The sequence below is a fragment of the Marmota marmota genome, unplaced genomic scaffold, assembly GCF_001458135.2.
Source record: "Marmota marmota marmota unplaced genomic scaffold, marMar, whole genome shotgun sequence".
Classification (NCBI taxonomy): domain Eukaryota; kingdom Metazoa; phylum Chordata; class Mammalia; order Rodentia; family Sciuridae; genus Marmota; species Marmota marmota.
This window is the reverse complement of record NW_026000174.1, coordinates 53677904-53688129: the sequence shown is the minus strand read 5'-3', so window position 1 is coordinate 53688129 and position 10226 is coordinate 53677904. Positions and strand designations below refer to the sequence as shown.

Genomic DNA, 10226 nt, shown 5'->3' with positions numbered 1-10226 from the left:
GGTACAGAGGGGGCCCAGGCAGTCAGACCTGGTTCTCACGGTGGCCCTGCCCTGGGGCTGCGGGCTCCTGGGCCCAGCCAGGACTTCACCAGCCCGTGGGGCGCGGGGCGCACGGGGAGGCCGGCCCGGGACAGAGGGTCAGGCTGGGACTCTGCACTGGACACCTCACAGTGACCAGGGCCCAACCACCGGCCCTCTAGGCCGCGGCTTCTTGGAGTGCAGAGGTGGTGGGTGTGCCCCGTGCCAGGTTACAAGCCCAGCTCCTGGCGGGTGCCCACCCCGGTGCCATCTGTATTGGCACAAATCCCGGGGTGACAGGGCAGACTGCCCGAGACCCCACAGAGGCCCTCAGCCTCCAAACTGCAGGAGCCACTTCTCTGGGGCCTGAGCCCCAGAGGGGACCTGACCCTTAACCCCGTGCTGGGAAAGGAGTCTCTCTCCTGACCACAGGCTTCCTGTCCGAGAGCCACGTAAGCACTCTTTGGTGTGGCGGATCCACTATTTCCTCTCTTGCCCTGGCTGCCAGGAAGCTCAGGGTTCAAGCCAGCCCTCCGCTGTGAACGACCCTCCACCCGGATCTCAGACACAGTGGTTTCCTGCTGGGGTAGGCTTCCACCTCATTTGATTTTAGCCATCCTGGGCCTATGTTGGGAGACTGCTCCAGTTCTCCTGGGGAGCAGCTTGGGTACAGGTCAGAAACAAGTAGAGCAGATTCACCCCAGAAGTGCCCAGTGACCGTGGGGCCAGCAGGAACTCAGCCCAGGTTCTGCGACGTACTCCTGTGTGAGCTTTGGCAAGTTGCTCAACCTCTCTGTGCCTCCCCTGCCACTTCTGAATGTACAATATTAATGCCCGTGGTCTCGTAGGACTGTTGTGAGGGATAACTGAACACAGAGTGCCCCGCTGACCCCGGCGCACTGTGTGTGGGGGTCACTGGGTGATGGGGTCCTGATGTCGTCCTTGCTGCCCATCTCTGAGCACCTGCTGCCCCATCTGTCAACATAAACCACCCTGCAGAGCTGTCGCTAGGACCAGGTGGTAAAGCTTCCAGAAGAAACCACCACGGCACACAGTAGGTGCTCTGCCTGCGGTCACTCTGACAGCCACTCCTAGCTCTGTTCTGAAGGCTCAGCCTCCTATGAAGCCACAGGTGCCTTTGTCCCCTAGTGTGGAGACGTCTGTTGGAAGGTTTCCCTTTCTGAGTAAAAGAATGGCCCCCCTTTGCTTTTGGCCACAGCAGTGCAGATGCTATGCCTGGTGCCGTGGCAGCCATTTTGTGACTGTGAGGTAGAGGCACACACCACGCCACAGGCCAGCTGGGGGCTTTCCAAGATGGCCTCCAGGTCCTCAGCACCTGGGGCCTCGGGTCTCCTTACTGTCCCTGTTTTGCTGACGGTGAGTCAGGCCCGGGTGAGGTGCAGCACAGCCACGCAGACCGAGCCCGGGGTTGGTCTTGACCCCTGAGGGCCTCCCGTCCACCCACCCGGGGACCAAGGCCCTGGGGACCTGCAGCCCATGAGGGCGGGCGCTTACCTGGCCCACGTTGAAGTAGAAGAGGGTCCCGGCAGCCACCTGGGCGACGAGGATCAGGAGGAGGAAGGCAAAGTACTGGGGACAGAGGGGCGCGGTCAGCTGCGGCCCAGCTGCCCCCACCCACCCCGGTCAGCAGCTCACAGCGGGCGGGGCCGCACTCACCAGCCCCAGCAGGCAGCGGACCTCGTTGACAGCACCCAGGCAGCCCAGGAAGCCCATGAGCATGGTGACCACCCCCACGCCAACGAAGACGAAGGCGCCCGTCTTGAGGAAGCCGGAGGAGGTTTCTAGGAGGAAGGGAAGGGCCTCCACTCACCAGGAGCCAGACCACAGAGGACAAAATCGGCCGGCCCGAGGGGCCACTCGTCCAGCTCTGCTCCCCCACCCCTTCTTTGGACCAGGGGGCTGGGTCACCCAACAAGGAACTGGCTCCCACCCCGGCTGGAGCCGCCTCCCCTGGATAAGCCGCGTCCCCACATAAAACTGCAGCCCTGCGCCCGGATCCAGCCCCACCTGCAGCCCTGCTGTATTTTTCTCCCTGGGCCTTCTCAGGATCAAGCCTACTCTGTGTCTTACTGATTCTGCTCACTCACTATCTGCCCCTGCCCCCGTCCCAAGAAAGCCAGCGGCGGGAGGCAGGGGCTTGGCTCTGTTCCTGCTGGGCCCCCAGCTGGCAGGACAGTGGTTTGGCACAAAAGTGCCCCATGAATGTCTGTGGGACCAACAAGCAGCGGGCACTGTGTCAGATGGGTCTGCAGAGGCCAGGGACATGACGACTCCCTTCCTGCCCACTGGCCTCGCTTCAGGGGCTTTCCACACGCCGTCTGCACTCTGACCTCAGCCTGCCCGGCAGGCACTAGGCTGGCCACTTCAGAGGGAGGGAAACCGAGGTTCAGAGAGGCCCCCTGGCAAGGGCCAGAGCAGGGTCTGGGAACACGGATACGCGGGCACTTGTGCTGCCCAGCAGACGAGGCGTCCAGGAGGCAGAGGGAGGGCCGAGGCCTGTGACCGGCACACGGTCCATCAGTGCCCAGGAGGAGGCAGGGACCGGCACTTCTGTCCCCCAGCTGCCTGGGGAGATGTCCCCACCTTGGCCCGAGTGTCCCTAGGAATGATGCACAGCGGGGGTTGGGCAGGAGGCCGCTCTGCTCCTGGTCACAGACAGAACGTTCTGGACCCCAGGGGGAGCCCGGGCAGCCACCGACCTCAGGGTGCCAGGGCAGGGCTGCCCCCCGCCTGAGAGCCCGGCTCCCCGCAGCCCTCGGGTTGGCAGCCAGCTGTCCACGGGGACGGGGACGGGGACGGGGGCTCGGCTTTCCCTCCACTTCCTGTGCCCGGATCCCCACACTTCCTCCTGGTGACAACTGCCAGGGAAAACGGGGTGGCGTGGCCCGAAGGCCACCCTGTCCCCCTGCGGAGCCCGGGGGAGTCCACACTGACGCGAGGAGACTGCAGGGGGCAGGGCCGGGGTCCTCCCCGGAGGGCGGTGGGGTGCGGGGTCTCCGTCCCTGCAACCTCATGCTGACACAGCTCTGGGCTCAAGCAGGGTCCCGGCCACCCGACTCAGGAGGGGCAGGAGTGCGTGCTGGGGGCACCTGCCCACAGGGGACCCACAGGATGGGAGCCAATGGCCCCGGGTGACTGGTGAGGCCAGGTGGACCCCAGGTCTTCTCTGGTGAAAGCCCTGACTTGGGGCCCGGAGCCGAGCCAGGTGGTGTGGGGGTTCGGGGCGCAGGTTTGGGAGCCACGCCTCCTGCTTCACCTCCTAGTTCCCTGGCCTGCTGGCTGTGTGCCCTTGGACAAGTTACTTCCCCTCTCTGTGCTTTGATTTGTTCCATAAAATGGGGCTGGCTCAGCCCCATGGACTCCAGTGAGGATTCTACCAGGTAAGAAAAGAACCGGGTCAGGCAGGCCCAACCGGCAGGAGGTCGGGAGCTCGGGTTCCCCGTTCTGACCCTCTCTGGCCGGTGACTCCCAGCGATCCCCCGCCCCGCCCCCGCAGGCTCAGTTGACCCAAGTGTCCACTGACTGGGTCAGCAGATTCCGATTCCTGCTTCTGACCCCTGGCACCCCCAGGAGTCCCAGGTGGGGTGGAGAGTGTTTTAAGTGACATAAACACCCAGGGCGCCACCCACAGGGGATCAGGTCTCTGGTGTTTATGAACACACCTGCAGCCCAGGTCTGGCCAGGCCCGGGCAGGTGCCCAGAGGGCAGAAATGCAGGCGGGTCTCCAGACTTTGCCCTGGGGCTGGGCGCCCGATGGGTGTGGGCAGAGCGGGGAGCAGGGAGCCTGGGCAGGTCAGGCCAGGAGGGTGTGTCCCCGAGGGCCGGGGCAGGGGGCTGTGGCAGGAAACCAGCCCTGACCCCCATAGGAGGCCCCGGGTCCTACTGGCTGTGGCCAGAGGCAGACCACGCTGTCCCCATCTCCTGGGGGAAGCCTGGCTCCCAGGCCCAGGTGACAGGTGCGGCCTCGGTCAGTGCTCTGACCTGGAGCCACTTAGATCAAGCAGCTGTCCCAGGCCAGAGTCCAAACTGGCCGCCTGGGCGGCTGCTGGGAGGGGAATGCCCAAGGCCACAGGCACAAGAAGGGCACCCAAGAGTCCCCAAGAGGCAGCCAGCAAGCCCCGGGAGCCTTTGGCCAGGTGACGCGGCCTTGGGGCTTTCCCTCCGGCCTCCGCGGGACTCGGGCTTCCAGGCCGGGCACCTGGCGAGTCTGAATGCCAAGCCTGCCCGGGGCTGAGTGGCCTGCAGCCAGCGGCTGACCTCTCTGAGCTGCTCCTCCGTTTGAAGGCAGGTGGGGGTGAGCTGAGGCGGGTCACCTCACCCAGCACTGGACATGGAGGGAGTGGCCGCGGTCGCCCTGCAGGGACCCTTCCTTCCCCGCACACCCCGAAGCGCCCAGCAAGTGCCTGGCTCAGCAGGCGCTTCGTGAGCACCCGAGGGCCCCTGCGGGCTCTTCCTGTGGCTCCCTGACCCGCCGCCCGCATTTTGCTGGACCTGTCAACGCAGGGACAGAGAACCCCAGAGGCTTCCCTGCGGCCAGGGTGGAGGGAAGGGACCGGAATCCAGGCTCCCTCGTGTTCCCTTCCCTCCAGACAGCAGCCGCTCCTCTGTCCTCCTGGAGGCCCTGCAGGGGGACCCTGGGCACCTCGGTGACCACATCCCCGAGGGCGGCTGGAGGAGGAGGGACAGGCTGGGCCCCAGCACCGGGGGGAGCAGCCCTGCTGGGTGGCCCCCGACTCCCGGGGAAGCTCCTTACGCAGGACTGAGATGAAGCTGCTCCTGTCGGCCAGGATCCACACGCCGAAGCCCAGGATGACCGCGCCCAGGATCTGGAAGGACAAGGGGCAGTTAATAGGGGACCCGAGAGGGTAGGGGGACAGGGCCTTGCCCAGCTGCCCCGGGGCCCAGGGGAGGAAGGGTGGGGGCACCAAGGCTGCCACCTCCTCCTGCCCTGCCCAGGGGTGCCAAGATGGCCGGACCCCCAGCAACACAGACGCAAGACCACAGACCGGGGGAGTCCCTGCCTGCAGCCAGCCACGTGCGGTCACGCTGAACCCACAGGGCAGCCTCCTGGCCCCCGGTCCTTCCACTCCACTCCAGCCCGACTCAGGCCCTGGAGGTGCCCAAAGGGGCTTCTCTAGCTGGCCTGTAGCTCCCCGGGTCAGGGCCGGGGGACAGGACTCTGTAGGTAGGTGGCCCTACTCACCAGGCACTGGACAGCTGGGGAATGAACGCGCCCCCAGCCCGACTCTACAAAGGAAGGGCCAGGAGCGAGATGACGAGGGGTGGAAAGAGCACGCTGGACCCAGGGTTCCCTGCCTCGGTCCCCTCCTCTGGGGTGACGTCCCCAACTTGACCTCAACCCTGCAGGTGGAGGCCCACAGGCGGCTGGGGCAGGAGACACCCCTGAGCCGGGGCAGAGGCCCAGGTCCCTTGAGGAGGGGGTGGCCTGTGTCACTGTGCCTGGGGCCTGCTGGGCCCCTGGCAGGTGACCCACCTGGAGGGTCCTCCATCTCACCAGCCCTGGTTCCCCCCTCAGCGCCATCCATGACCCCAGGTCAGGGCCAAGGTCAGGGCCAGCGGCTGCCCCAGGCCTCCAGCAGCCCGTTCCATTCTTGGTAAAGACCAGAGCCAGGGCCGGGCAGGGCCTGGGCGCAGAATGCCAGGGCACCCAGAGCACGCCGGGCAGCGGCAGCGGTTTCTTAAATAATGCAAAAAAATTAAATAAATAAAAAGAGAGACCTACATGTGAGCCGTCACATTTTGAGACAAGCCTTGACACCGTCCCTGTGGGGACCCTTCCTTCTGCCTCAGGCTGCAGGACAGGAAGGTGTCCTGCATGGGCCTCCCCAGGGCAGCCGGGTCCCAGCACCACACAGAAACCAAGGCTGGTGACCGCGATGGTGACGGGGGCCACCTACGCGCCTCCCAGGCTGCCCTCACCTTCCTGCTATTGCCATTTTATACACGGGGACGCTGAGGCCCGGCTTCACCTCTTGGGAACTGGAAGCCAGAGGGTGGCAGTCTGGGGATCTGCCCCTGGGATCTGTCTCTGGGGACGGCAGGTGGCTAGGACACTGCAGAGGGGAAAGGTCCCCGGAGGTGGGCTCACAAGAGCCGCCAAAATTTGTGGGAAGTTGGGGACCTGGCCCCAGGAGTCCTGCTCACCTGCCCTGGGGTCGGGCCTGAGCGTCCCCAGCCTCACCAGGCAGAGCCCCTGCCCCACACAGGGACACTCGGGGGGCAGGCAGGAGGGGGAACGGCCCCTCCAAAAAGGGAGTGGGAGACAAGTCAGACCCCTCCCTGAAACCCAACCCTGGTGGATGAACCCCAGGGCAGTCGCTCCCGCCTGGTCCCCGGGCCGCTGTGCAGGCAGATGGCCGTCGGGGGTGGCCAGCGCAGCCACAGGCCACGGGACAGCCAGGAGGGAGAGCAGGCCGGGCGGCCTCCCGGGCCCCTCCTGTGAGCTGGGCCTGGCACCGTGGGCCACGCTCCGTTCACCAGCCCCGCCCCGGTCTGCAGACCAGGCCCAGCGGGGAGGGGACACGGCTCCTCCCTGGACTAGCCAGCGCTGGCCTCCCGGGAGTTTGCCAGGGCGCTTGGCGTCAGGAGGGAGCTCGGGTAACAGTGTGCGGGGCGCAGGTGACCGTGGTGAGCCCGCAGGGGGACAGCCATCTCCAGGCCACAGGGCCCCCGACCCCCGCAGCGGGCACAAGAGGACAGCAGCATCCTTCCCAGGAAGGTGCCCGTGGTGCCCGGGAGGGCCCTCTGCCACTCCCCGAGCTGTGCTGCTCCTCCTGACACGGGGACCCCCCAGCACTGACCCCCAGGAGGCCAGGTGCCTGCGGCCTGTGCGTGTCCCCACCCCGCCCTCCGCAGTCTCACTGTCCACCAGCGTCATCATAGGACTCCAGCCCAGGTCCCCTTAGCCTCTGCCCCAGTGTGTGACTCGCAGCGGACTTCAGTACAGAGGCCCGGGGGCCCGGGAACTGGTTCCAGGAACCCCTAGGATTTCAGAACCCGAGGCTCACGTCCCCGTTTAAATAGCACCATGTTTGCATGTGACGACACGCGTCCTCCCGGAGGTGTCCCCTCCTCTCCAGATTCCTCACGATGCTTGGTGACGACGCAGAGGCCAGGGGAGTGGCCGCTGCACCGCACGTTTTGTCAACGTGGCGAGTTAAAGTCGGTGCCTGTCCCTGCAGACGGCTGTTTTAGAACAAGGTCCCCTCAGTAGCTGGCTGGACCCACAGGTGCGGAGCCCCGGAGGCAGAGTGACAGCCTGCTGCGGAGTGACAAAGGCACAGCAGGTGTCACCTCCCTCCTGAGGGGTCACCTGGGCCAGCAGTAAGGCCCCACCCTGCCGGTGCCCCGGGGGTGTGGGAGGAGGCCGGAGGCCAGTCCCCAGAGCTGTGGCCACAGATTTTCCTGTCTGAGGCCACCGGGGACTGGGATGGTGACAGGCAGGACACCCTGGCCAAGGCTGCCCTGAACCCCAGCCCTGCCGCGGTGAGGCCAGAGCCTAGACCCTGCGGCCCGGGGACAGCACCAGAGCTGTCCCACCCTGGCCTGTGGCCCTTCTAGGAGAGCTCGCCAGACAACGGCCTCCCACAGGCCTGGCCAGCCCCATGGGACAGAGCCCCATGGGGGAGCCCCGGTGCCCAGGCCCAGCCAACGTGGCCTCCAGGCCTGCTGCCCTTGTACAGGGCAGGGCACACAGGGCCTCAGCAGGGTCCCCAGGGAGGGCTGGGCTGAGCCAGGGCGGAGGACAGCTGGGCAGGCAGCCCCAGGACGCTGCCTCCCGGGCCACACCACCTAGGGACGCCCAGCTCAGGAGCACAGGGGACAGACGGTCCAGGCAGCCCTGCGGGACACTCGGGGGTGTCTCCCTCTCCTCCCCAAAGTCCATGTTTTCACAAAATTAAAGAAATCCCATGGGGTCAAACGAGCCGCCCCTGTGTAACCCGTCCTCCAGGTACGGTGACCCGGCCAGGACAAACCAGAGCCCAGGCCACTCCCGGGCCTCGAAGGGCCCTCCACGCTCTCATCTGGGCAGACAGATGCCCAGCTGGGGGGAACTGGTGGCCAGCCAGGGGATCTGGGGACACAGGTGTGTGTCCCACTGCAGCCAGGAGGGCTCCCCTGGGAGCTCAGGGAGGCTGTCCTGTTGGGGTCAGTGTCGGGGGGCCCTGGGAGCCGGAGCCCTCACAGGCAGGCTCTGCACACTGGCCAGGCCAGGGCGCCATCAGGATGGACCCGGGAGGAGGGGGCACCCGGGTTTTCCCAACACAGGAGAGGGACCCACGGTTCACCAGGGGGCCAGCTGGCCACAGCCCTTCCAGCCCCGCCCACTCCCCTTAGGACTGTCCTCGACCGCAGCAGTCACCCCCAAGGTGCCCGCAACCCATGCCCCCGTGGGGTCTCAGCCTGGGTGGCCTGGGGGACCCCTGCCGGGTGGTGGTGGCCAAGGTGGCCAAGGTACTTACGAAGAACAGCAGGTTGAAGAGGAAGAGGAAGTACTTGGTGACTTTGATGCAGGCCGCCCCCATCCTTCAGGTCCCAGAGTCCCCTGGAGAGAGGACAGAAGCAGGCAGGTCAGGGAGGGGCCGGGCTGGGGTGGGGGGAGCCAGCACTGCCACCTCCATCCCTGGCCACCTCATCCACCCTGAGGAAGCCACTGACACTGTCCCTGCTTTATGGAACACTGGGGCCCAGAAAGGCTGGGTGACGGGCCCAAAGCCACACAGCTAGAAGCGTGGCCCCCTGGGCAGTGTCAGCCCTGGACGCTGGGCAGTGAGGGCCTGGGGACGCCACTCCACAGCACAGGAGGCCTCTCCTCCATGGCCCCAGGCCTGGAGCTCGGCTGGGTAAAGCCAGAGGCCAGGGGGTCAGCCACCCACTGAGGACCCGGAGCAGAGACCTGTGGCTCGTCCCTCCACCCTACAGACTCCCTCCGGGACCAGCGCCTGGGGCTCTGAGGTCAGCTAAGGCCACAGGGTCCTGGCTTCTCAGAAAGGGGGCTGAGAGACCCCCCTCCAACCCCAAGGGAAGAAACAGGCACCGAATGTCCAAGGGATCCAGAAAACAGAACAAAAGACCGTTCTCTCGCCCCGGGGTAGGATCCAGACAGTGCCCAGCAGCTGCGCCTCCTGCGTGCACGCGGTATATGTTTTTTAAAATATACATATATAAAACATATATAACATATAACATATATAAAAATATGTTTTTCCGTGTGGACCGTGCTCTGTGGTCTGCTGTCCACGTGTCACGGGACACAGTCTCGATGCCGACAAAACGTCCTCCTGTAACACGACTTCACAGATGGCGCCGGAGGCGTCCGGTCGGCCAGGACCTACTGATAACATTTTGGGGTTTGCTGGGAGCCATTAGCCAAGTAGGTATGACAATTTCCTTGCCAGCGTACCCCATTTTGCAGTGACATTGAATGTAGTTGACCTTGCTCAAGGACCAGGGCGGATTAGGGTGTTCCCGGTTTAACATAATCGGGTTTAGGGCGTTCCCAGTTTAGGTTCCAGGTTTAAGGTTTAAGATTATTCCTGCTGGGAATAGGGCGTATCCTGCTGCCTGAGTTCCCCTTGAGTTCTCACGGGATTCAGAGAGTATATTTTGGGAGACAGAAGCCCAGTGAAGGTGATTTGGGCAGAGAACGTGGATTTTGGGCAGAGAACGTGGATTTGGGCAGAGAACGTGGATTTCCCCAGAACGTGTTTGTATACGGCTGGTGTGAGTTCGGGAATAAAGAGTTGCTGTTTGAATCTACAAGCTGTGTGGTGGCTCGTGATTTTGTGCCCAGCCAGACTGCGGCATTTGGTGGCCCGTACGGGGAACTTCTGAAGCTTAGAGGTAAGTGAAATTTCTCACCCTTGAGGAAGAGAGAAAGAATGGGTCACCAATTCAAAAAACAATGTGTTATTGTTTTGATTTATTTTGTTTTTATTTCAAGTTGCCTGTTCCTAGAACTTTCTCAGGCAAACTGGGGAAAATGGTTGACTCAAGGTTTGAAGTTGTTCGCCTCCGAGCAAGAGAAATTGTTAGAGGAAGGAGGCACCCCAGTGAGACCAAGAACAATTAGGACGTATGTTGATACAATACAAAAATGTAGCCCATGGCTTTTTAAGGACAAGTTATTAAGTATATCAATGGGACCATCATGGTATCCTGTAGAA

At 64.0% G+C, this 10226-nt stretch overlaps 1 protein-coding gene across 7 annotated transcripts in view; it reads right to left on the bottom strand.

Moving 5' to 3' along the window:
- Positions 1-6: 6 nt before the first annotated feature.
- Positions 7-10226, bottom strand: part of Cd82 (CD82 molecule) — a 36809-nt gene continuing 26589 nt past the window's right edge. For 4 of the 7 annotated variants that reach the window (XM_048788642.1, XM_048788643.1, XM_048788645.1 and 1 more), the window contains 2 exons: positions 8523-8605; positions 4872-7321 (listed from right to left, as the gene is read on the bottom strand). In XM_048788642.1, the coding sequence (XP_048644599.1) occupies positions 6026-6940 (915 nt within the window). In that variant the 5' untranslated portion in view covers positions 6941-7321; positions 8523-8605 and the 3' untranslated portion in view covers positions 4872-6025. The other 3 variants (XM_015477808.2, XM_015477810.2, XM_048788646.1) reach the window with 1 other exon arrangement.